The sequence below is a fragment of the Trachemys scripta genome, chromosome 3 (genome assembly GCF_013100865.1).
Source record: "Trachemys scripta elegans isolate TJP31775 chromosome 3, CAS_Tse_1.0, whole genome shotgun sequence".
NCBI classification, from domain to species: Eukaryota; Metazoa; Chordata; order Testudines; family Emydidae; genus Trachemys; species Trachemys scripta.
Window position 1 is genome coordinate 43,477,838 of NC_048300.1, and position 26,571 is coordinate 43,504,408.

The 26,571-nt window shown below is 42.7% G+C and overlaps 2 protein-coding genes across 8 annotated transcripts in view; one reads left to right on the plus strand and one right to left on the minus strand.

Moving 5' to 3' along the window:
* Window positions 1–21,982, plus strand: part of PTPN14 (protein tyrosine phosphatase non-receptor type 14) — a 182,333-nt gene extending 160,351 nt beyond the window's left edge. For 3 of the 5 annotated variants that reach the window (XM_034764560.1, XM_034764564.1, XM_034764562.1), the window contains 5 exons: window positions 1,820–2,038; window positions 6,149–6,277; window positions 7,490–7,724; window positions 9,475–9,638; window positions 13,481–20,337. In XM_034764560.1, the coding sequence (XP_034620451.1) occupies window positions 1,820–2,038; window positions 6,149–6,277; window positions 7,490–7,724; window positions 9,475–9,638; window positions 13,481–13,609 (876 nt within the window). In that variant the 3' untranslated portion in view covers window positions 13,610–20,337. Of the gene's footprint in view, window positions 1–1,819; window positions 2,039–6,148; window positions 6,278–7,489; window positions 7,725–9,474; window positions 9,639–13,480; window positions 20,338–20,979 lie in introns of those variants that run through there. The other 2 variants (XR_004644977.1, XM_034764563.1) reach the window with 2 other exon arrangements.
* Window positions 21,983–22,071: 89 nt separating this feature from the next.
* SMYD2 (SET and MYND domain containing 2) overlaps window positions 22,072–26,571 on the minus strand; it is a 42,234-nt gene continuing 37,734 nt past the window's right edge. For all 3 annotated transcript variants that reach the window (XM_034764567.1, XM_034764566.1, XM_034764565.1), the window contains exons 11-12: window positions 26,181–26,289; window positions 22,072–22,490 (exon numbers count right to left, since the gene is read on the minus strand). In XM_034764567.1, coding sequence (XP_034620458.1) covers window positions 22,410–22,490; window positions 26,181–26,289 — 190 coding nt within the window. In that variant the 3' untranslated portion in view covers window positions 22,072–22,409. The remainder of the gene's footprint in view (window positions 22,491–26,180; window positions 26,290–26,571) is intronic.

Consider the following 26,571-nt stretch of genomic DNA (forward strand, 5'->3'; position numbering starts at 1 on the left):
TTTACGGTAAGTTCCAACCACTCTCAGTTCCCGGACTTTCCTTTTGGCCAAGTGATGGCACCGGGGTATTTACCAAGTGCACGTCGGTGGTGGCGGCTTACCTCAGACGTCAGGGTATCCAGATCTACCCATACCTCGACGACTGGCTCATCAAGGGCAGCTCAAGGTCCAAGGGGATGTCCCAGTGCTGCTAGCCACGTGTCGTGGCCTTGGTCTGTTTGTGAACGACAAAAAATCCACTTTAGTTTCAGTACAGAGGATAGAGTTCATCAGAGTGGTGCTCGAATCGACCGGCATACTGGAGAGTCAGGGCACTGATAGACCTCATCGTGGAAGTCTCCACATTTCCCTTGACCATGGCCAGGGTTTGCCAGTGCATGCTAAGTCACATGGCAGCATATTCATATATATGGTGCACCACACCAGGCTCTAGATGCGACCCTCAGTTCCGGCCCCACCCGACTTTCCTTCCCACGGTGGTGTCCGCTTTCCACATGAGCCAGGACATCTTTCTTCCGGTCTTCTGCCCTAAGCCCCATAAGACTAGTGAAGAGAGGCGTCTTCACGCTTTGGATGTAAGAAGAGCTCTGGCTTTCTACCTAGATTGGACAAAACCTTTCCATAAGTCGACTCAGCTTTTCATAGCTGATAGGATGAGGGGCCTCCCAGTGTCCATACCAAGGATTTTTAACTGGATCACCTATTGCATTCAAACCCGCTACGAGTTAGTGGGAGACCCTCTGCCGCCAATCATCAGAGCCCACTCGACTAGAGCGCAGGCATCCTCAACGGCCTTCCTGGCACACGTTCCAATCCAGGACATCTGTAAAGCTGCGACGTGGTCCTCAGAATACGCGTTTATGGCCAACTACGACATCATGCAGCAGGCCAGAGACCACGCTGGGTTCAGCAGAGCTGTATTGTAATCTACATGTCCTGCCTCCAGAGGTACTGCTGGGAGTCACATAAATTGAATGGACATGAGCAAGTACTTGAAGAAGACAGTTACTTTTTCCATAACTGGTGTTCTTCGAGATGTGTTGGTCATGTCCATTCCACATCCTGCCCTCCTTCCCCTCTGTCAGAGTTTCTGGCAAGAAGGAACTGAGGGTGTAGGGGGCTGGCAGCACCCTATATGCCGCAGCATACACACGCCACTCCAGGGGGCGCCAGAGCCGGTCCCCTACGGATACTGCTGAGGGAAAAACTTCTGGCACCGATGCATGTGGCGAGCAAACACACCTACGTTGAATGGATATAAGCAACACATCTCGAGGAACACCAGTTATGGAAAAAGGTAACTGTCTTTATTTGTATGTGCACAGAAATGGCAATGTACAAATTAAGGCCATGTTTTGAAAATGTGAACCTAAATTCATTGTAACAAAAGAGTGACTATTTTTAAAGACAGGTTTCAGAGTAGCAGCTGTGTTAGTCTGTATCCGCAAAAAGAATTTTTAAAGAGAATTTTTTTCAAAAATGTACTTAGATAAGTCCATTTATGGAATCAGGATTGTAACTAGAAGATGTTTGCTTTATCTAGCACCAGAATCTGTAACTATAAAAAGAGAATGTGCTAGAAACATAAAATTCTCTGCTGATTTAACTACACTGAAGCAGACAGAGTTATGCATTCTCAGACAACATAAAACTTTGTATAGTAAGCAGTATAGCTCCAAGCAAAAAGACGAGAACATCCTAGTTTGTTTGATGATTCGTTCTGTATTGAGATAAAATACTGCAATGTGATACTTCTGCAGTCATTCTTTCTTGAAAAATTACTTGATGAGAGTATTCCTTTCCTTCTGTTAAATCACAGTGCAAAATCTTGAAGAGGAAGTTGGAAGAGGGGATGGTATTCACCGAATATGAGCAGATTCCAAAGAAAAAGGCAGATGGGATCTTCACCACTGCAGCATTGCCTGAAAATGCTGAGCGCAACCGCATCAGGGAAGTCGTTCCATATGAGGAGAACAGAGTAGAGTTGGTACCAACCAAAGAAAATAATACAGGCTACATCAATGCCTCGCACATAAAGGTAAAGGTTTTTGAAGCATCACATGGCATATGAAGAAACAGGGGAGTGGGTATGTTGTTACAGGTATGGCCATTGTTTTCTAACATTAGAGGACTTGCAAAAGGTCATTTACTCACATCTATCTAGGTTTCTTTACAAAATGGGCAGGTTGTTTTACCTTGGACTACAATGTCACTACATCACATTCCTAATTTCAAGGCTCAGTGAACAATCATGAATTGATGTATTTATTACATTTCTGAGACCTAGAAATCATTGTATCGAAATTTCCTTATCTGTTGCAATGTTGCATAGACTAGCGTCTGAATGCTTGTATTAAGCTAAAAAGGATACTGGTTTTTGGCATCATCTGCCATTGCTAGAATGATGGATTATTTAATCAATTTTTTTTTCATCTAATTTGTGGGAGAAAAAAACTCCTAACAATATAAATTGTGCCCATAAGTCGGTATCAGCCAGAAAAAGAATTTTCCTCAGCCAGTTTTAAGAGTCCACATTTCATTTTTTGTGTCACTTTTGTTCGCACACCCATTTGAGATCTAGAGAGCATGCACGAACATGCACTCATGTTTTTGTATCTGACACTTTGGCTCTTGCCAGTATTTTCTCCTTGAACTCCAAGTGGCTGTTACAGAAGCCAAGCAAGTGATCTTTTTGCTTAGAAGGTGAAATCGCATCTGTGAAATTTACCTCTGTAGCATAAAGTGTGTGCTTGCAGCCCAATACTCAATTTTTAATAACCTGCAGTCAGGGCATTAGAATGCAGTAAACATTCAAGGTATCACTCTCCCTCCAGACTATTTATGGTTCTATCCTATCAGATGCCAGGAGGCTGGATATTTGGACCAGAAGTCAGAAGACAAAGACAGCTCCTATATCATTTTGATAAGATCCATGCCTGGAGGATCATGACCCCACCACCACTAAGCCTGCTGTCCCTGTGGGTTGTCAGCACTTCTCTGCTTACTTAACACTGGCCTATCCTGTCAAGATGTTAAGTACAGTCCGAATACGGAGACACAAATCATAATTTAAGTTATGGATTTAAAAAAAACCCTCTTGCTTTTTGCTGAACATAGAGCAGGGGCGGGCAAACTTCTTGGCCAGAGGGCCATATCGGGTTTTGGAAATTGTATGGAGGGCCGGTTAGGGGAGGCTGTGCCTCCCCAAACAGCCAAGCGTGGCCCGGACAACGCCCCCTATCTGACCCCCCCCCCCTGCTTCTTGCCCCCTGACGGGCCCCCCCAGGACCCCTTCCCCATCCAACCCTCCCTGTCCCCTGATGGTCCCCCTGGGACTTCTGCCCCACCCACCCCACACCTGCTCCCTGTCCCCTGACCGCCCCGGCCCCCTCGCCCCTGACTGCCCCCTGCTACCCCATCCAACCTCTCCTCTCATTCCTGACTGCCCCCCCGGGACCTCTGCCCCATTCAACCACCCTTTCTCCCTGACCGCCTCTGGAATCCCTGCCCCTGCTGCCCCATCCAACCCCTCCCTCCTTCCTGACTGCCCCTCCGGGACCTCTGCCCCCACGTTCCCCGCCCTCTGACTGCCCCGACCCCTATCCACATCCCCGCCCCCTGACCACTCCCCTGAACTCCCCAGTCCTCTATCCAACCCTCCCTGCTCCCTGCCCTCTTACCGCGCTGCCTGGATTACTGGTGGCTGGCGGCGCTACAGCCGTGCTGCCCAGAGCATCAGGACAGGTAGCCGTGCCACCCAGCTGGAGCCAGCCACGCCACCGCGCAGCACAGAGCACTGGGTCAGGCTGCGGCTCTGCAGCTGCGCTGCCCCAGGATCCCGCAGCCCCGCCACCCAGAGCATCGTGCCAGCGGCGCAGTGAGCTGAGGCTGCAGGGGCAGGGGGAACAGCACGGGAGGGGCCAAGGGCTAGACTCCTGGGCCAGGAGCTCGGGCTGGGCAGGAGGGTACCGTAGGCCGGATGTGGCCCACGGGCCGTAGTTTGCCCACCTCTGACATACAGCATAATCCAAAGATTGTGAAAAAGATTCCCATTGATTCAGTGGACTTTGGATCAGGTCCATATTACACAAAAATGCAATTGAATAAAAAAAATCATATATTGAATACAGCTACATATACAAATACAGGGCCAGATGTCGAGTATTTGAAATTTCAATTGATTTTAAGCACTGTTCATCAATTATCTGGATTTGGCCCACAGATTGTAGTTACTGTACATACAGAAGAGTGGTGTATATGATTGAATAGGAAACAAAACAAGGAGCTAGATTTAAGGGGGGAAAAAACTTTTCCTGGTATATTCAAAACAATTATTTAAATACAGGTCTAATCATTGTGGCATCTAAGTGCAAAAGGCAAACATCCGAGTTTAGTGCTGCTGCAGCAGTACGAGCTAAACTGACATTCCTTTCCTAAAATTTATACAAAGACTTGCATCTCAAGCATGGTATGCACTTAGTTTGGTCAACATTATTGATTGTTCTTTATAGCATTGGCTGCCAGAACCTTGATATCTGTGTTTGTATCAGCACTTAATATAAATCTTTTTCTCTGGGATTTATAACTTTGTCAATAAAAAGTTGCTCTGGACTGAAACTTGGAATTAGAGGTCCCTGTCTCTGAGACACAGAAAATATATATAAAACTTTGTCATAATGGGTTCACCTGGTTTTGTTTTTAAGCTGCTAAAAGTAATTTTTTTTTAATTAGATTTAGTGACTTTAAATGTTCTCGGGTTTTTTTAGCTGTAGAATTGAAAAATAGTTTGGATATGAAAAAAAAGTGAAATTTAGTAGGTGATAGTGTTAAAATGGCAGATTTTTACACATACCAGCAAGTAAATTTTAAATTATCTAAATATTTTAGAAGATTTACTTCATAGGAGAATTACAAATAATATGTTGTAAATGGGAATTTTCAAGGTGATCTAACAGTACATTTTAGTTATTGCACAGTATAGAGCATGTAAATTTTGTTTCAAATATTCTTTTTAATTACCTATTTATATGCTGCAGTGCAAACACACCAAAAGTATTTTTGCAAGATCTGTTACGTCAATTATATGTATTGGAAAAAGATTTCCATAATTTACTCTTGAAAAACTGTTAAATGTGCCATATCTATTGATAGACTGCAACCACTGAACTGAAAACCTAAATTAGTAGAGGAAGAGAAATTCAAAGCAAATTCTGACATTCTATCTGTATTTCATTGCTAGCTGGCTGCTGGCGTATCAGACTAATGTGTTATATGCAATGTGTGGGCATAACTGGATGATTTGGGAACAGGCTCAACTGCAACTTTGAAAGTGACAGAACAGGACTACTTTCTAGAAATAATTTTTGTCCATTATAAAATAATTAAGCATAATCAAATCTAGTGACATCAGAGGACTAATCAACCTCTGGCTTTCCTGATGCAAAATGTTCAAATGGTGCTTACAAAACTGTATGTTATTTGCAGCCGTGCCGTCTTTTGAAATGCATGTAGAATCTGCCTAGTGCCCAGACTTTCTTTCAGCGCAATCACTGAGGGCCTGATGCAAAGCCCATAGGAGTCAACAGGAGTCTTTCTAGGGTTAAGTCTACACTGCAACTGGGAGTGAGCCTCCCATCCCAGGTAGACAGTTTTGAACTAGAGTGGCTCCAGCTAGCATGCTAAAAATAAAAGTGTGGACATTGCTTTCAGGCTGCAGCTCGGGCACTCAAACACATCTGAGGCTCACTCCCAGCAGCAGTGTAGAAATATCCTTAGTGATTTCAATGGGCTTTGAATCAGGCCCTTAAGCAAAGATTTTCCTTTTTCCATTTTATGCACTGCATGGTCTTAATTTTCTGCAAAACAGGAAGAAGTATTCCTCTCGAGGGTGTGCTCATGTCTATTCCATTCTAGGTGTGCGCGCACCCACATGCACAGTCATCGGAGGTTTTTGCCTTAGCAGTATCTGTAGGGTCAGCTATAGCGCCCCCTTGAGTGCCACGCTCATGTATTGGTATATGAGGCATCGCCAACCCTACGTCCTCTCAGTTCCTCCTTACTGCTGTGACGGTTGGTCGGAGCGCCTTGTCTTGAATCGCACTGCAGAAAAGTCTGGCATTAACTGTATTTATTTTTTTCTGACTCCTAGGTTACTGTAGGTGGGGAGGAATGGCACTATATAGCCACACAAGGACCTTTGCCACACACTTGCCATGACTTCTGGCAGATGGTGTGGGAACAGGGGGTGAATGTTATAGCCATGGTCACAGCTGAAGAGGTACGTAAAATTACGTAGAGCAATTCTTTCCGAATGTGAGCAACTCTACCATTGTCACTGCTTCCCATTCCAATAATGTTTTTCTTTAGCAGCCCTTTTATTTTCTCCTTTTATTCCCCTTGAACAGTTGTCTGGAGATAATCTACTGCTGTGACCTTGTCTTTTATAGCACTCTAGTATTTAGCTTGTCATTTACTAAAACAAAAAACAACCACCACCAAGCTTCAGTTCAGTTGTAAGACTTTGGTTTGCCAAACAAAGCAAAAATGTTTCCATTGGAATGAGAACCCTGAACTGCTCTTGGTTAAAACGACATTTATTCCCAGCGCATCCAAGGCCAGTTCTGCATACCATCATTCTTATCGCTGAAAAGAGACCAGAAGCTGTTGTTCCTGGAGAAGTGTCCATTTAAAAAAAACCCTTTTTATTCCTATGCCAAGCAAAACAGTTATTTTTATTGCACATGTTGCTAACTAACACTACATCCAGCTTTGAACCCTGCTGCCTTATCAGAACATAGGAATTAAAATACCACATTAGCCCAGTGTTCTGTCTAGTCCACTTTCGCATCTCTGACATAAACCAGTACCGGATTGTCAGAAGTTAGAGAGACAAATACTCTTAATGGACAGTTATGAAATAACCTGCCTATGGGGAAGTTTCTTCCTCACCTGTTGCAATCAGAAGTTGACATATACCCTGAAGGATGAGAGCTTTTCCCTTAGATTTTTTTTTTTTTTTTTTAAGTCTCTTTAATGCAGGCCCGCTGACAGCAATTCCGAATCCATCACTTCCAGGACCGACCACCGTGGCCAATCGCACTGGCCCGTAGCACAGGGCCCACAGCGGTCGCGCGTGCCTAGGAGCCCTGCAGCCTGCCTGGACAACTTTTAGATCGCCCGAGCTCCTGGGCAATTGCCCCCTTTGTCCACCCTGTCAGCAGGCCTCCTTTAATGAAACTTTGGATGTTCTTAGTACCCATCTAAATGTTCAAGCCTTGAGCCTTCTCAACCCTTGGACTAAATATTTTTTCTGGCATTGAGGTTCCATTCATTTAATGCCATTCAGTTTCTTGGGAAGCCCCTTGTTCTTCTCTTACGAGAGAAGATAAAAAGGAGTACCCAGTTTAGCTGCACAAGTGGTTCTGTTTGTGAGAATTATAATCATGACACTACAAGAAGAATCATTTTAATTTTGCTTTTTGCGGTTCAGGAAGGAGGAAGAAGCAAGAGTCATCGCTACTGGCCTAAACTGGGCTCTAAGCACAGCTCAGCCACTTATGGGAAGTTTAAGGTGACAACTAAGTTCCGCACGGATTCTGGATGCTATGCTACTACGGGGCTGAAGGTCAAGCATCTTTTGTCTGGGCAGGAGAGGACAGTGTGGCACTTGCAGTATACTGACTGGCCTGATCATGGTTGTCCAGAAGAAGTCCAAGGCTTTTTGTGTAAGATCCCTTAATTAATGCACACGTTTATGGTCACTGAACATGTTTAAGACCCAAAGGAGCATTGCACACTTTGTAGCTTCTGTCAGCCAAACTCATTGCACATGCCAGGGGCTCCTGGCGTCCCTCCTTTCCAGCCCAAAAGCTCCCTGTGTGCCATCCTCCTATCCCCCTGTATTTCAGGGGCTCTCTGTAACTTCCCCTCTTCTCCCCACTGCCAGTGGCTTTGTGTGCTCCTTGCCCCTGCATTTCCACTTCACCCCCATCCTAGGGTTTGTGTGCCCTTCTCATTGCAGGGCCCCCCATTCTTTCCCTCAAGGCAGGCACTCTGTCTGCACCCTCTCCCACATATTTCCCCTTTCCTCCCATGCTAGGGGCTGTCTTCAGTAATCTTAACTCCCTACCTGTCCAGGAGGTGTTTTAATTATCGGACTGTTAAAGTGTGGGAGGTTTGGGTGAGAGGAAAAATTCTCAACCATTGTATTGACTTCTATTAATTCAGTACTGTTCCTTACTACTTTATGACTAATAAACACTTAATATGCCAGTAATAGTAATGCTACCATAATGACCCTAAGGAATGCATACCCGTTTTATTTAACTTTACAACTGGAGGGAGGAATATGCAAATAGAATTTTCAGCTTTGCCAAGGAAGTGACTCAGGGTATTATGGGTTAGTAATGGAGTTTTCACCCACCACTTTAAGTTGGGCTATTCCTGTTTCTCATTGTATTTCCAAGCTTTTTATTTATTTATTTATTTTTAAAAGGACAGTCTTCCAACATTCAACCGCAGCAATTGGGAAGCTGTAAAAATTGAAACCTAGCTGTTCATAGATACAGCTGGACATGCAGGTCATGATTCTCCACTGCTGTACACCTAATGGAATCACTTCCACTTGTGCAAAACAGGTGTAAAATGCCACCTTTCTGATTTTGCTTGCACAGGTGGGAAGGACTGCACAGGGTGCAGTATAATGGTGAATTAGGCCCAGAGACTTCATTTCTGCGGTTCAAACAATTCCTGATGGAATAACCTTGGGAGAGGCCCCATACCCAGATCAGAACCTGAGTGTCCTGGTTTGCATTGTGTTTACCCAACCAGCTGAGCACTAGGATATCTGAAATGTTTATACTTTAATAAGCAAAAAGCCACTATTTTGGAGAGCATTAGAGCTAGACGAGAGGACTCTCAGAGATCCTTACACTTTACAGTCGTGATTACAGGAAAGCCACAGAGAACTGTGTCCAAAAAAAAGTCCTAATACCTGCTGAAAAACAAACAAAAAAGTAGAGACATGGTTGACATTCTCACTCATTCTACAAGGGAAGGAAAGAAAAGGGCAGATGGATGCTCACTTCCCATCCGCTACTGGCTCTGGCAGGCGGTAGTTTCAAGGGGACTTAGCTGTTGTTTTTGATCCCAGCCTGTTAATAGCAGGAATTGCTGTAAGTAATGTCTAGAATCATCTGCTTTGGGGAGCTAGGGATTTGCAGAGGGGAAAACAGAATTTAATTTTTTAAAAAGAACTATTTAATTTAAGGGACCAAACTCCCAAGTAATAATTGACACCCAGCTGGTACTCGCTGGATTCAGTGCTGTTCAGTACACAGTGGCCAAATAATTAGTGTCTTGTAGGAACTGTAAATTATTGTCACTTAAAAAGAAAACTGACTTTCTCATAAATTTTTCAACTTTTATGTGAAGCCATATAGGATTTTACAGCATAATTTGCATTTTATCTTACAGCCTATTTGGAGGAGATACAGTCGGTACGTCGCCATACCAACAGCGTGTTGGATGCTAGCAATAATTGCAACCCGCCAATCGTGGTTCACTGCAGTGCAGGTGTAGGGAGGACAGGGGTGGTTATCCTAACAGAACTGATGATTGGCTGCTTGGAACATAATGAAGTAAGTAAACTTCCCCCTTAATAATTCTTTTCCCTTAGCTGGTCCATTGAGTAATTTACTACATTTGTGTTGGGGCAAACTAGTCATAAAATATCATCCATCTCATTGCATTACTGTACCCAGACACAGTGAGCAGATTTGACACTAGCTGCCATATGTACCTTGACAATTTTGTAGGTATTGTTTTTATTTTTATTATTTTAATAAAGCACTGCTGAGATAGGACACTTGCCCCAAAGAGTTTACAATCTAAATTAAGATGGTCTGTACCTGTCTTAATTAATCAATCTGGAGACAGAACTGTGTAAAAGAGCAGATTGAGAGCCACTGGAAAAGCGTGCTGGCTTCCAAACTGGTTTGGACTATTGATTTAGTTCTCTAGTTTCTATCTTCAGTTTCCTCTCTCTCTCTCTCTCTCTCTCTCTCTCTCTCTCTCTTTGGCTTCTAGACTGGAACAAAGCTCAGCTGTGACTCAAAAATAACAGGAAAAAAAGGTTGATGGGTCACAGCCAGTATTATGAGACCAATTACACAGGCTGGCACTCTGTTAGACTATCAACAACATAGAAGTTACAGTATGTAACTACTTGTTGTTCTGCTGTGTTCTTTGTCATTGGGGAACAGTGCAGCAAAAACACTACGTCCTGAAGAAAAATATGATGTTGGTGTACAATGCCAACCTCAGGAAAACAGCTATTGAAATGAAGGGGCTTCCTTCATCGAGTGAACTGCTGGAAAACTTTAATCCCTTGTGCCGGATCCAGCCTGCGGGCCGTAGTTTGCCCACACCTGTACGATAGCAATCAGCATAGTCAGATCCGAGTATACCTGAATCTAGCACTAACCTGGCACTCTAACGTGAACCAGTGATCCTTGCCACAATGCCCCTTACGTGAGAAAGATGTTTGTAGTGTGGAAGGCAAAGCTAGTAATTGTTTTAATTCTGTATCTTACTAAATATCACCTTTACAAAGCATTATTAATCTCTTGTTGACAGATGCACTGTGGTGGGTTTTGAATGCAAAGATTCCCCCATTCCTGGAATAAAGTGGTTAATTAAGCTCTCCTGAGATAGGTCGGGGCTGGCCTGTTGTACATCCTTGTAAGGCTGACTATAAATATAGACGTTAGATGTGTGCTTAGTGTTACACACACACACAAAATAGCTCTGAGATGAATCGAAGCCTGACCCATGTGGTGATGACACAGAAAGTGACTGATCAGCAGATGTTATTGGCCCAATAGAAATCAACAAACTGTCAAATGCTGAGACTGAAACTTAGGTTGTGCAGGCCCAAACTGGTTTGCTGTCTCCCCCCCCCCCCCCCCCCCTTTTTTTTTTTTTTTTGGTCTTGTCGTCGTTCAGGCAAGTTCTGACATGGCTTGGCTCAACATGACCCAATTGCTTTTCTAACCATCACATTCCATGCTGAGGCATTCTGTGGTTTAGCAGTGTAAACCCAAAACAGGAGCTTATGCTCTCATCTACACAGATTTGAAAATAAAATGAAAATCCTCATCACAATTTCTACCCTTCTTGGTATTTATGTGCCATCTATAACTACTCTCTGGTTAGGGTTGCCAACCCTCCAGGATTGTCATGTGATGAAACCTCCAGGAATACATCTAACCAAAACTGACATCCCGTCTCCTGTAACAGCTCATTTGTGGAATGGCATAAATATGGCTCTACTTTAAAAGCTGTGATCACCGGTGTTGCCTGTGAACTGCACAGCCGTGCAGCAGTCTTGTATATATGGTGCAGGTCAGGCACCGCCGCTCTCATCTTCTCTGTGGTGGCTCCAGCAGGGATGTGGTGTAGTCCTTTAAGAACCTGTTCTGCTCGCCCCACCCCACCCATGACAGAACTTGTGCAGGCGTGCTGCTGTGGGAGTGGAAGCGCCTCTGATCTCATGGACACACTGGCTGGGAGGAAGCAGTGGCAGCTCTGAGGTGCCCCTTGTGCAGGAGCTTAGGTGAGGGGCCTGATTGGGCTCTGCAGTGTACTCATATGTGCACCCATGCACGCACACAACACCCACTTTGCACGCCTCTCACCATACGCACAGCCCCCTTCCACACATCCGCACAAACCTCCCATACACATCCCTCACTTCAAGTGTAAGCTTGCCTAAGGACAAAAATATAGTGTCCAGTGGAGTTTGTAACCTGCTCAGTACAAAACAAACACACACAACATTTAGAGGGAACATTGGTGATCATGTCAGTTTGGGCTTATTTAATTAAAACTAGGGGCCTCCATCATTTTACGTAAATACACAGAAATGTATATGAGAAAGTGAAACACTTTCTAGAAACAATTCCCATAATGCTTGGAAACCACACTAATTTCCTAACACAGAGAGCCTCTGGTGGCTAAAGGCTGAACCAATTATATCCCTGTCCCTTTGCCCTGACCTCATTCTCATAATGCTGCTGACTTCAGCCAAAAGATTTTTAGTTTGTTCCAACTTGTGCTTCTGGAATGAAAAGTATAGTATAGCATTGCTGTAGAGAGTCATGGGTTTTCCTCTTTCGGCATGTAAGAAACAACACACAGCTGTTGTTCCAGGAACCTGGAACAGGGTCCATAGTAATGTGGAGGTTGAATGCAAACCTCTTGGCTGTTATCTTCTTGAGGGTTCTTGCTAGTTTTATTCCCTAAATCATCCACATTCCACCCAATTTTGATGCTCCCCCCCCTTGTTAATGAAAATAGTTTACATCAGAAATAATGAACCTAAGGTTATGGAAAGAATTATTTACACCAAATGAATGAATTTCTCAGTGCTTTAAGTTTCCTGCATGAATAGTACTTTGGTACCTCAGTTTGGGCCTTGGTAGTTTTGAGCGCAATAGCTCAATGATTTTTGAACTACTCCTCACATACCTGTTCTAACAAGTTACCTATGTTTTTTCTTCTTTTGCTCTCTCAATGCAGGCAATAAAATGCTAATACTTCATATATTTTCCAGTGAATTCTAATGCTTCATCTTGCAAGCCTCTCTGTGTTTCACATAATCTGGTTCATGTCTTGGCTTTGATAATTAAAGAAGGTCAGAGCTTCTCTGTCAAGTGTCGGGTTTCTGGGTCTTGTGGACATTGCCAGTGACTTTCCTCTTTTTTGGCAAGGAACTGAGTGGCCTGAAAAGAGGGAGCAATAACTGCATCATACGGTCATGATATATTTGCCAATCCTTCTGTTCCGGCCAGGGACCCAATGTTGTTTGGACTCTTGGTTGCTTCCCATGATTTGTAGAACCTTAATGTCCTTCCTCTATAAGTAAAATTGACCATGAATCACAGTGCAAATGGCTTCCATGCCTGCATGCACAGTGGATGGCAGAGGGGAGTTGACCCAAGAAATTAAATTTTGATTATTGAAATTCTCCATTTTCCCAGCATATGACTTGTCAGGTAACATGACACAATTAGTTAATTTTGGACAAGCTGAGTGTGGCTATATTTAACAAGAAGCCACCAGGTAGGATTTTAAGAGATTGCTCAGTTTCCTGAATAACCTTTCACTACACACTCAATCAGTGGTACCATATGAGGTAACAGTAATACATAGCTGGAAGACACCAGGTGTTCAGTGTTAAAGCTATTGAAGTTAATGTTAAAATTACCACTGACTTCAGTGGAAGCAGGATTGGAACCTTGGTTTCCTTTCATTGTGTGTATAATATATATGTATATTCCTTGCTATAATGTGGAAGGTAAGGCCAAAACTATAAATGAGTTATCTTTGTTCTTTCCTTACACTTAGTCAAAGGAGGGTTCTGGTGATGTTGGGTTTGATTAACACACAGCCTCACATCTTTGTCACCTTCACTTTCCAGAAAGTGGATGTTCCGGTGATGCTGAGACACCTACGGGAGCAGAGAATGTTCATGATTCAGACCATCGCTCAGTACAAATTTGTCTATCGTGTGCTCATCCAGTTCCTACAAAACTCTAGACTCATTTAATCTCCTTAGAGATCCCAGACGCAGTATTGTGGATTGGACTGAACCTTATTGGCAAGACAGACACATTTCTTTGACAAACGTGTCTTTTATCATGGTGTGCAAATATTGCACGTGCTCAAGTTGCCTCAAAAGTAAGGAGTCCTTGTTCTTCCGTAGAGAGTACCACAAATTATTTTGTACAAGGTAATTTATTTTTCATGGAATAACTTCTGAATTTCTTGAACTTGTAAAACTTGTGGTGAGGTTTGAATTGACATAACTGATCTGCGTTGCCAAGTGTCCATAGGGAAGGTGATCCTCTCCAGGGGAGTTTTGTTGACCTGTATTCTGTTATATGGTTTATGAAATGAACAGGTCTTCAGGGAATGGCTTTTTTCCAGTAAGAACATTTTAGAGCCAATTTTGTGGCTTTCACAATGAAAACAAGACCTGCTAAAAGCCAGTTAAGACTCTGTAATGGGCCAAATCTGATGATAAATACAGAGAAGATACAATGCAGAGAACCCAAAACATGCATCCATAAATGAATGGATGGAAGCATTACAAAGTAAGCAGTAGGGTATTTCAGGCAGGAAAGCTGGGTATGTGGCATTACCCCTTGGCTTGAAGTGGTTTCCATCATATACAGGGTTTACAGTTTTGTTCAATGGTTCTCCGCACCCCCACTATAAAAATTGTTCCAACGCCACTATAATCAGGTGTACAGAGACCTCAGATGTTCAAAATTTGGCAAGAATTACCATTGCAGCTTAGTACTTGACAAGAAGCCATATTACACTTTTGTTAATATCCACCAGCCTTTGATCCCGTCCTAGATAAAGAGCTGTAATACTCTGGCTAGGGCCCTGAACCCAACCACATTGTAGTCAGTGGGAGTCTTTCAATCAACCTTAGTGGGCTTTGGATTGAGCAATAGAAAAATGTCAGCCAATTGCAGCCCAGAAAATAGAAGTCAGACATTATGTTCTCACAAATGACTAACCCTTTCATTGTTGTCACAAGGCCAAATCCCACTCACCTTATTCAGGCAAGGAATGTCATTAAGGTCGAGACATCTCATCTCCAATCGCAGAGTTTTGTTTTCTGCACGAATCGTTCTCAGTCACTTAGATGGTTTACTTTCTAGCCCTTCGTGCAGTGCCCATGATCTGTGCTCTCTGACCGATATCCCTGTGTTCTGTTTACTATCCTGGCTGCTGCCAAAATAGTGAACTGAAGTTTTTCGCTTACAGACTGCTCCTGCCCTCAGATTCTTTCCCAGTCCATGTCTCGCAGTTTGACCATATCACACCCCAGCCCTTCTGGCACTGGCAAGCTTTATTTCTTAGCTTTCATTCCCCCCCACCCGCCCCCCTGCATTAAATTGCAGAGGCCATTTGCCCACTCAGGTTACCATTTTTATCCCAGGTCTCTTTGTATCCTTTCTCTCCTTTTATTTATATTCCAGTAGCCACTGAAGGCCCCAGTCTGCTACATCACATAAGGAGAGAAAATCCCTGCCCTGAAATGTTTACAATCTGAATAGACAAGACAGACAGATGGGGAGAGAAAGGAAGTGTTGTTATCCCCATTATACAAGTGGGGAGGTGAGGTACAGCTACTTTAAGTGACTTACCCAAGGTCACACATGAAGTCTGTGGCAGGAGACATGGGTTCCATTCGTGGCTCTAAATCCCAGGCCAGAACCTTAACCACCAGACCATCACTTTCCTCTCTTTTCCCTCTGCCTTCCCTTGAGACTGGCTGACTGTTCCACATCCTTTGTGCAAGTTCCCTCCTCTAGATCATTCATTTATTTCACTGAAGCCACATGTTCACTGTGGATCACTTTGTCCAAAAGTGATAGCTGCTGTACTTTAAAAAAAAAAAATGTAATTAACAGTATAGCTGGGTGGTGCTGACTCGTAAAAAACCAAAGCCACCATATCTTAGAAAACTTGGTACAATGGGTCAAATTAAAATCCAGTGTAATGTACTGAGCTCAGTGGAACTGCATTTGCTTTCTTCAGCTCTCAATTTTAGCCCCATATGACTGACAGCCCTGATCTTGTAGTGCAGTCTTCATGATGCACCCCCACGGCAACCCCCAGAAGCCAGGGGCAGGAGTCCACTTGTGTACATCACCCTGCAAGGCCCACGCAGGCTTTGCTTGAAATACCAGAAAACATTAAAGAATCCATGCATAAATGTGGTTTCAGTCAAGGGTTTGCTTTAAATGTATGCTAGTGACACGCTATTACAACACTTGTGAAAGAAATGGATGGAAGAGCATTTTGAGTCTGGTATAGTCACTTGGCAGTACTTTAGATGGGGCAATTTTCTGTTAGTTTTGAGCAGAAAAAAGGAAGCTTAACTTTAAAAAGTCTGCTCGGGCCGTTGCTATTACCTGACTGAGCTTATACAATGTATAAATCAGGGCCAAATCTCCCCCCCTCCTCCCAAAAGGACACATTTACCTGCTGTCATCTGTGTTTTATTTGCTTTATCCTGGCTAGCCATGACCCATTATATAGCTTCCACCTATCTTACTCTAGAAACAATCTAAACTGGATGGGTACATAATGACTGTAGGTGGGTTTAGATCCATGCTGCCTAACCCCTAATCTGGAAACACCGCCTGTAGTCCAGCAAGCAGAGCCTGCAGTGTATAAACTTTATAGGAGACCCAGGATTAGGGTGAAACATTGCACTCAGTATGGTCACTCCCAGCTGCTGCATTTTCAGAACTTGTCTTCCGGACTTCAGCAGCCAAATGTAAGCTCTTGTTTGTTCTGATTAAAGCTGTTTGCAAAGGCCACATAATTGTTTTAAACAAATGGTTAAAGGCTCACTCCTACAAGATTCTGAGTGCCCTCAACTTCAGTTGGGAGTTGAGGACACTCAGACCAGATCCTCAAAGGTATTTTAGATACTTAACTCCCATTATGCACCTAAATAAATACCTTTGAGGCTCTGGGTGTGAGTGCCTTACAGATGTTGCTTATGCTGGTAGCTTGGCATTTACAGTAACATACTAGGGTGAAGGCATAATGGTGAGAAAAGAAAAGACAGGTTTCAGTTTCAAGCCACCAAAGGATGGTTAGGAAAAAAAAAATAGACCTAGTTAAACTATCTTGATATTATGTTTAAGAATCAGCTGATTTTCAGTCATCTTTAGTTTTTCTCTAATGCCTTCTGCCAGTGCCAACATCTCTCTTGTTAAATTAGCAGCAACCATTTAAAGTCTTTTCAGTGGCATCTGCATGGTAATTGCACAGAGATGCTTTATATCTGGGAATCAGGCCAAGGAATAAACCTTGAAGCAAAGTGTATTAAATTAGTTATCTCGTTACAGCTTTTTGAATAATTTCCTAATGATGAATTAAGTTTGAACTCAGCCCTGTCAAGTTCCATTGCTCCATTTGGATTTGAAAGGTAGAAAATCAGAAGGGAAAATAATTGTTCCTAGGTCGTCTTAGTCAGGTATCTTGGCGGAAATGTATATGACTACTGCTTCTTTGGATCTTCTGTAAGCACAGGAAAAAAAGTTATGAGAGCATAAATAGCTGTGTTAAAAAGGAAGAAAATTCAGCACCATTGTCGTTACGTGGCTTTTTGTAGTGCAAAGGCACATTACAGGTTTCTTTAAAAAAAATAATAATAATTACAAAATGGCACCAAAAGCCTTTCAACATTAGCAATAAGTGCCTATTAATGAGCCAGATAGATGGTCACATAACAACCACTTTCAGTCGGCTACTAAAATGGTAGCTGGAGTTTAAGGTGACTCACTCTTTCCCTTTTATTGAAAGCTTGGTCATTTTAGACTTTCCTTTTGTCTGACTTCAGTGTATTTTTCTTGCTAGATTTTATCTTGACTAGATCAGCTAGTATCTTAAATGAACTGAAATGGTGTATGTCTCCAGAGCTTCCTCTCTTGTCCCATTTGTAACGGTAACTTCATCATGCCAGGGTTTTACAGTTGAGAGAGGTGAATCTACTCCATATTGTAGAGGAAAAACGGAATATTCCGATGCTGAAGGACTGCAGCTTTATCACACCCAGGTTCTTTGGAACATATTTTCTTCATCTTAAGGGAAGGACAGGAATAAGCATTTTCTATCCAATTTCATTTGTTACAGTAGAAATGAAAGCATGGGACTTAAAGGAACAGTATCTTTTCATTTCTCTCCTACAGTTTTAGCATCTGGGTCTTTTAAAAGGAAAAGGAGAATGAAAACTCTAGTTATATTTGTGGTTTTCATGCTGTATTCACATCAAAGCATGGGCAATGGGTAGTTCACAAGAAACCACTTTTAAAGCACCAACTCCCACAAATTGAACTGCACAGCTACTTGAAGCAGTTCTGAAAACTAACTCCAAATAGACTTCTTCCAACTCTTGCCAGTTTCTATCTGACACACTCACCCATGTTATATCCCTGTGAATGTCTTATGCTCCTTCATCTACTTCATAAAAGGGAATTTTAAGTAGATCAATAAGCCTGCATTCATTTTTTTTCTAGATAAAATGTTACTGTTTAACAGCCATAACTTTTGTGGTTTAATATTGAACACGTTGAACTGCTAATAGTTAACATTGACCCCAAATTCCATAGTACCCAAGTCCCCAGCTCATGGGTAGAGTTCATGCTCTTAACTATATATAGGTCAGGGATGGGGAAAATGGCTTTGCTCAATTTAGAATTCACTTATAAATAGTTTGATCAGAACTTATGGAGTTCTGAAGTTTGCATTCCACCACACTTTGCGGTGCAGAAGGGATGGAGCTCTGCCCAGTGCCTGAGGCTCATCTGCTCTGTCCCTGGCTGCCTCAACTGACCTGCCACAACACGCCATGCCAGCAGCTGGCTGCTGTCTCTGCAGAAACCCTAAACATGAGGGTTTCGTCTGATGATTTGAAGGTACCGGCTGCAGAATTTGGGGCCATTTTGCCATGCATATAAATGGTAGATGGGCATGTGACCAGGCACAAGTAGGGCAGGGCAGGGTGAGACTCTGCATGCAGGAATACCCAGCTTCACAGTCTGATACAATGCTCTCTAGTGGGCTGGAAATTGAGTTGCATCCCCTTGGGCACTGGCAAGGTCCCTAAGCACTGAATGGGGTTTCAGAGTTAGTGGAATATAGTCTTGAGGCTTTCATACTAAATCTGATGTAACTTTGTATTGTAGGTGGTATGTTAACAGTGATCAGATGTTGTTTGATTTGTTTTGGATTGAGAGGATAGCAGACTGGTTATTCTTTCACTAATTTCACCTGCTCACATTACTAATGCAGTCCAGACAGTTAAACCAAATTCACTGAAGGACACTTCTGCCCCATTAGCTGTGGCTTATTTATCTGTTGTCCCAGCTCCAAGTATCATTCTGTATTTATAGAATTAAAAACATTCTGGACTTAGAAACCAGAGGCTTTAGGGTAAATTCTTTTAGGAAGTTTTGTTTAACTTTTGTTTTAATGTCAACTGTTATTTACCAGACAGACAATGTGTGTGTCAAAAATATATTTATATTCATCCAATTCTTCCAGCAAATAAAACCACAACATGCTCTACCTGAAACCACTATGAAATTCCCCAGCCTATCCATGCATTTGCCAGTTGATCAGTATTTCATTGTATACAAAGGACAGCCTTTCTGCATCTGATGCATATCAACTCTCGTGCGCTTTACAGGCACAAGAAATGCAGGACTGTGCACCTTGGCAGCAAATGGAAATTTAGCAATATACCAGCAGCCCTAATCGAACAATCCCAGCACCATTTCGAAATAGTGGAAATAAAACTAACATTTCTAAAAACAAATAAATTCTTTAAATTTGCAATTTATTTTAATGTCAATATTCACCTATCTAGAACCTCAGGTCAGCACTCCTTATACAGGTAAGAGTCCTAAGCAGCTCAGGAGGACTGGTGCCTGAGTAAAATGGAGAGGAATTGATTAGAATTTAATAACTGCAGTTTTGCTTGCAAAGATCCATTCTCTTGCTGCTATTTTTTAAAACAAATCAACAAAACTAGAAGCATTTTGTTAATGGGATAATTGGCCTGTTGAGGTTACGCCTTATAGAAGACATTTTCCCCGCTAGTAAAGTATCTTACTGTTGATATTTTTCAAAGGAAAAAAAGTTTACACATGTATAATTGTGTGGGACATATGTTACATAACATGTTAAATTAGTTTTACATCACTGGACGTTCTATTTTACTTCAGTATTTCAATGCTTGCTTTTGTATTTGTTCTGTAACTCTGTACATTACAGTTAAGTCCAAGACAATGATTTAACAATTTCTCAGCCTCATAGTATGTATACATTTTGTAGACAATTGAGGTCAATTTCCACACCCCAACCCCTTTTAATTCAAGATGAATGGCATACTCATTTTATACTATTGAAAGTCTTTTAAAAAAAACTATGCATGCTATTTTATATTTTAATGTATATTATTCATATCAGTACATAAGCTTATGCTTATCAGTTTTATCTTGTGTATAAAACTGATTACTTTTGACAGTATTTTTGCACTGTTTCTCTTCTCTTTATAAAAAGAACTATTCAGCATTAGATGACTGCAATAACTTTTTTACATCTTTCACTGCCTTTGTGTAAATAGTTTCCTATATGCCTTTTCGGATGTGAGACTCATGACTCACTAAGCTCTTTTTTGTAAAAGATTGTCTATCCTTTGTATTCATAGTATGCAATAAACTTTTTTTTCCCCCTGAAGGAAATTCACTTGTTTTTCTTCCTGTCTAGCTTAAGGTTTTAAACTTGCACCCTTCACTGCAGTATTTAAGCCCCTCCAATGTTTCTTAGGTTGGCACACCAACGGCCTTAGTGGACTTCATAGAATTTTCTACTCTTCTTCCTTCCCTGACTCTGCTGCTTGGGGTAGGATTATAAACATTGGTAGTAGTTGTCAACATCATTCCAGTTATGGTGAGAAAGCGCTATCAAAGAGAGGTACTGTAGCAGTTCCTGGAAGTGGTTACACAGGATTAGTCTAATCTTCTCATGCTTAGTCAAGAACAGGGGAGAGGAGAGGTGGAGTGTCAGCCTGCATTGTGTGTGCCACTTTGTGAATTTTTCTGTCAATTAAGGCAGCTTACGTCAATCTACACTAAAATGTAGCTCCTACTGATATGACACGCTCGCTCCACTGACTTAACTCCACCTCTTAGGTCGACGTAGTCTCAATGTAGCTGCAGATGCTGTATTGCTTACATCAGCAGTTAAATCAATGCAAGTGCTCCTGGTGAGGACATGCACCACTGACACAAGGAGTGTAGTATGGATATGCAAAAGCAATTTAATTACTGCGGTGGTTGTAAGCTGATTAACTTACATAGACTTAATTTTGTCATGTAGACTTTCAGAAAGGACTTGAAAAACTTGGTGTGGTTAGCCCTTCCTGGACTGAAGAAACAAGCCTGCTTACACAGGGTGGAGAATGAAGGCAGATAATCAGCCCTGGAACTGAGGGGAAACTGAGGCAGCAGCTAGCCTGAAGCCAGACTGGGTAGGTGGGGTGCTGCTACACAATAATGACTATCTCTGATTTCTCATGCCTGCTCTGCAAGCTGTAAAAATGGTACAGTGTTTATGTAATTTAACTCCATACCTGATAGACTTTAAATGTGTAACTAAGAGGGAAAGGGAGCCTCCTGGATTCTTAAAGACAGCCAACCCATCCCCCTCTGTCCAGCCTCATGTAAAAACAAACCCCATGTTTCAATTTGAGTTTCTTTTGGATTCTTCTGGAAGTGGGGAAGGAGGTGCAAGTTGGTCTCCAACTCAGCAACTAACAGACGGATGCTCTGGCTCCTCTGGTGGCAGCTCCCTGTAATATGCTGGAGACAAAAGGGCTTCTCTCTAACAAGGCAAGGCGTGTCCACTTCAGACCAGCTCACTTTACCCCCAGCCCGTGTCCCTGTTACAGGCTTCCTGCAGCCAGGTACTCCCCAGCCTAAGACTGTCTATGGAACCCTGTGGAGGCAAGGTTCCAAAATCGCTAAGGGATAATAGCAGCAAGTTATGGCACCTTCCCTTGTGGGTTCAGCATGAAGGCGAATCCAACTTCATCACCCTCCAAACCCATGGAACTTTAACCTTAGCCCCTGGCCTATGCTAGGATAACCGCTGTGACAGAGGGTATAGTCCAGCTTATGCCCCCGAGTGGACAAAGGCCTATATGTGCTACCTCTATAGAAGCTGCTACGGTGCCTACAAACACTCTGAGTTGAAGTACATTGGGGTGGGAGCCTACAACAATTCCTCTTAAGCTCACGGTTTTTGAAATGGAATAAAATTGGTAGGAATAGAGACATTTTCAAGTGCCTAAAGAAAAGTACTGGAAACAATGGATATAGGAAAAGTAGCTGCTCAAAATATTTAATTCTTCAGAGAGTAAGAGAAAATTTGTCACAAAATTAGGGCAAGCACAAAGCAAACAACTAGGGCCATGACAATGTACCACTTTTATTTACTTTACACAGCTAACACATTAAAATTTGTAGAGGAAAATAATTGGTCTTCTGCACATGAGCTGTCGAAGGCATGAACTGTATGAAACCATGATCTTTCCTTTTTTAAAAAAGCATTTGAGAATTTGCAAAGGCTCAAGATGTTTTGCATAAGCCTTAGAGAATGCAAGATGCAAGGCCCAAGTGCACAACATGTTTGTCATGCCACTTATATTACAGACGTGCTTTCATAAGACAGCGATTTTCAAAGCACTCTTGTAGGTTTGGTAGCAAGGCTTTTAAATAAAGGTAGAAGGACTGCATAGATTCAGAGGCTCAGTGGTCCTTGAATTCGTTTTTGATCTCTGAAATGTATGGATGATCTTTCCCGTGTGCTACTTCCATAATAGCAATTGCCTGTGAAAGGAAAAAATATTCACATAATTGATTCATAGTTAGCATTAGGCTAGAAGTATTCTCCTCAGGGGTATGGAACGGTGATACCTCTTGCTATTATCCCTTTAAAGTTATCTCCTCCATAGGAAACCATATGAATTCCATTTTACATTCATACAGCACTTTTCATCCTGAAGGATCTCAAAGCATTTTTCAAAACTATGTACATACAGCACCACTGGAAATGCTGCCAACTCTAAGATTGAAAGCTGCAAGCTAGGGAATAGAGTAGGGCAGGGGTTCTCAAACTTCACTGCACCGCCACCCCCTTCTGACAACAAAAATTACTACATGACCCCAGGAGGGGGGGGACTATAGCCTGAGCCCTGCCACCCTGGATGGGGGAGCCAAAGCCCAAGCCCCACCATCACAGGCAGAGGGGGCAGCCAAAGCCCAAGGGCTTCATCCCTGGGCAGGGGACCTATAACCTGAGCCCCACCACACCAGCCCTGGAGACCCCAACCCACAGTTTGAGAACTGCTGAAGTAGGGAATATTTTGACAGATGTTCCAGAGTGATGAGTTCAACTCCTCTCCTATACCCATGGTAAATTGCCTGGAACCCAAATTTATCTCAGCAAGTCAAAAGGGCTTCAGTGAACATAACATGATCAGATGTTTCAAGCCTGGTGCCTTAGACCACTAAGCCACTCCCACTAGCACATAATCAAGTAATCACACCACACATCAGAAAGGAAAATAGTGCTGAGACTTAAGCATTTATGCTGCAATAAGATGTAGAGGCTCTACACAGGATTGGGGCCTATTGTATAAGGTGATCTACACTCTCCATCTGAAGACACACCGCACCCCCAGGAGTTTAAAATCTAAAACTGTGGGTAGACAAAACCAATTGGTGCTATTGACAGTGTCCAAACTGCTTTAGAATGTGTGTATTGCACCAATGGAAAAATGGGGTTTTAAAGTGATAATTGAGGGAGACTATCCATCTGTGAAAGAGTAGCAGAAAAATAAGTAGCCGTAGGTGCAATAATGAGGACAGAGAAGAAAGTGAGACTGGAGAAGTGGAATGCATAGATATGGGGGTGGAAACAGTCAGTGGAGAGTTTAAGACCAAACTTTGCCAAGGACAGAAGCCACCATGGAGTCAACGGTTTTCAACAAAATCTAAAGACAGGGCCATCTTCTTGGATTTGACCACTGCTTCTGACACGGTTTGGTACACAGGTCTTCTGTGTAAACTCTCTCGAGTTGCCCTGCCTTGGGTGGTCAAAGTAGTAAAGCTTTTCCTCAAAAACAGGTGGTTCAGAGTCCACATGGGTGATGGTTGCAGTTCCTGGAAGCGTCAGATTAGTGGACTTCCTCAAGGTTCTGTTCTTTCACTAATACTGTTCAATGCGTACATCGATGACTTGCCAGCAACACACCTCACACAAGTTTATCTATGCCAATGACATTGGCCACAGCTAGCACGCTCAATCCGCCTCAGAAATTGACATGATCCTGAATGAGAATATGAAGCTCATGACAGACTACTGTAGTCTGACACCTGCAGCCAAGCTTTTCCGGTTTCTATCACATTTTATCTGCATAATGCAAGCCTATGCCATGAGTTAAATATTTTCTTAAATATCCAACGCCTGCAGCACAACCCAAACAAACCCTGTTTACCTCAGCATGACACTGGATAGGTCATTGACATACCACAACCACTTGAAGACAGCAGCCAAAGTTAGCCCTCGGAACAACTTGCTTAGAAAACTGGCCAGCTCAACCTGGGGTGTCCAGATGCTTAGAACATCAGCCCTTGCCCTCTGCTATTCAATAGTAGAGTAGTGTGTTCCTGTCTGGTGTTGTTTCACATGAGGCTGGTAGACGTAGAGCTTAAAGCTATGCGCATTGTTACTGGGATTTTGCGTGCAATTCTGTTGCCATAGCTGCCAATACTTGGTAACATAACACCACCTCACATTCACTGTGGGGATGCCTCCATGATGCTCCTGGCCAAGATCAGTGAGAACAGCAACTTGCCTCTGTACTCAGACCTCTTCAACCATCTTCAACTCTTCGCACGTCTTATAGACGCCCTTTTTGGTCACTTATGCCACCACAGGACATGACTGTGGAATCTGCTTGGCATAACAAGTGGGCAGTGATGACGGTCATTAATCATGCTCTTGTTACTGACCCAACCACCTGCCCACCAGGTTTTGACCAAGGCTCCTGTGGGCATTCCTGAACTGGTGTTGAACAGGACTGGGCAATTGTGCGGCCAATCTCTTCAAATGGGGTTTCTGTAATGACCTGCAATGTAGATGTGGTCAACTTCAGACTGTCGCATATCCTTGATGCGTGCCCGCTGACTTAGACTGCGGGTTCCCAGTTCTTCACCGGGCTGGTGACAATGCTATCAAATGGCTGGGCACACTGTGCATAGCCTGAAAGACCATGGAGTAAGAGCTCACAACATCTTAGAACCCATTTTACCGAGGGAATATTGACTAGGATTATCCCCTACTGTTGGCTTTAGAAGATTTAACTTCCTCGTGAACAGCAACAACGACCCGTGCGTTCCCATCTCACTCAAAGGGTGAACTCTACAGATCCCGTCTGAGCTATTTCCAAAGAGACAGGAGAAGACAATTGTTTTGTTTTTCTAATAAGCCTCAAGAGTATCTGGGATGCTTTTGCCGGTGTGTTCAAGTGTTCCTGGAGGCTATTTTTGGAAATGAGACTTTAGAAAAATATATTTATGTTGGGAAACTGACTGCCAACAGATCTACCTGCACTGTTTGTATTCTGACCAACATTAAATTAGTTAAAAAATACATTTAAAATATAATTTATGCAGGCTCTTGTAGGCTGGAGGTGTGCTTTAATACTGGCTCAAGTCTGTCTTACCTAAAAAACCTCTACAAAAATCAGGGAATTCCAGACCAAAGTAACAAAAAAATCATTGAGGTTAAGGAAACCAAAAGGGTATTTACTTGTATCAAAGAGGGTATGCATCCAAAAACAACAGGGGGAAGAAAGGATCATGAAACGCACTACAGATTAGTAATGGGACGAGAGGAATCAAAGAAAAATGTGAAGGGTTTGCTATCACAGCACAATATAATCTATCATATGCATTAAAAATTCAACCCACCTAATGAAAATGAATCTGCCTGTGTCTTATTCCAGAATGAGTGAGAGCCAGAAACATGTTCAGTTTTTGAGCAGCTTAACAATATATGAACCATAGAAATAAAGTATGTGATGCTTCAGGGGCCAGGACGGGGGGCGGGGTGGATGGAAGGAAGAGACATAGCTCATTCGACAAGCACGTAAATGAAATGCAACTGCACCTACAGTTACTTCTCTAGCTGAAGTGGAACTCTGACTCAATGAAGGGAATAGGCAGGGAATATGACATACATACATACGATTTTGCTTCTGAAGTATTCAAGTTAATTGTGAAAAGATCAGGAAAGACTTGCTTTGCATAACAGACAGTGAAATGATGTAACTGCTGTTACATTGCATCTTTATAACAAACACATGTTGAATTAAGGAAAGGATGAAAATCAAGTAACTAAATACAAGGCATGATAAGTTTTCTAGCAAGTCATTCATTGGTTAAGAAATGGTAACACTTCAATGAGCACGTGCCTAGCTAAAATCGCTAGTTACTGGGTAAGGGTGGAAATACCTTTTTTAGAGCTTTAACTCCAGCAGTTGTGTTTTCAAGTCCCATATAAAGCCTTCCTAACTTCAGCCACATGGAGGCAACGTTCAGAGAGTATAACGGATAATGCTTACTGCAAAAGAAAAACTTGGCATAATCAGATCCTGCCAAAAAGGTTTCCACAATATTTCCCCACAACCCCTCTCCCTGGCTCTAGGTGTGAGATGCTGGCTCATTCTCCCTGCCCATTCAATCCTTGCACTCTCTGCTGTGGCTGCCATGAGTTAGTATCTATTGTTTGTGGGAGGTGGACACAACTGCGAATTGGACTGAGATCACAACATTCATTTCACCCACCCCAGGCCTCTGATCAGCCACCAGGTGGCAGTGACTTGCGGTCCCTGGATTTAGGGTG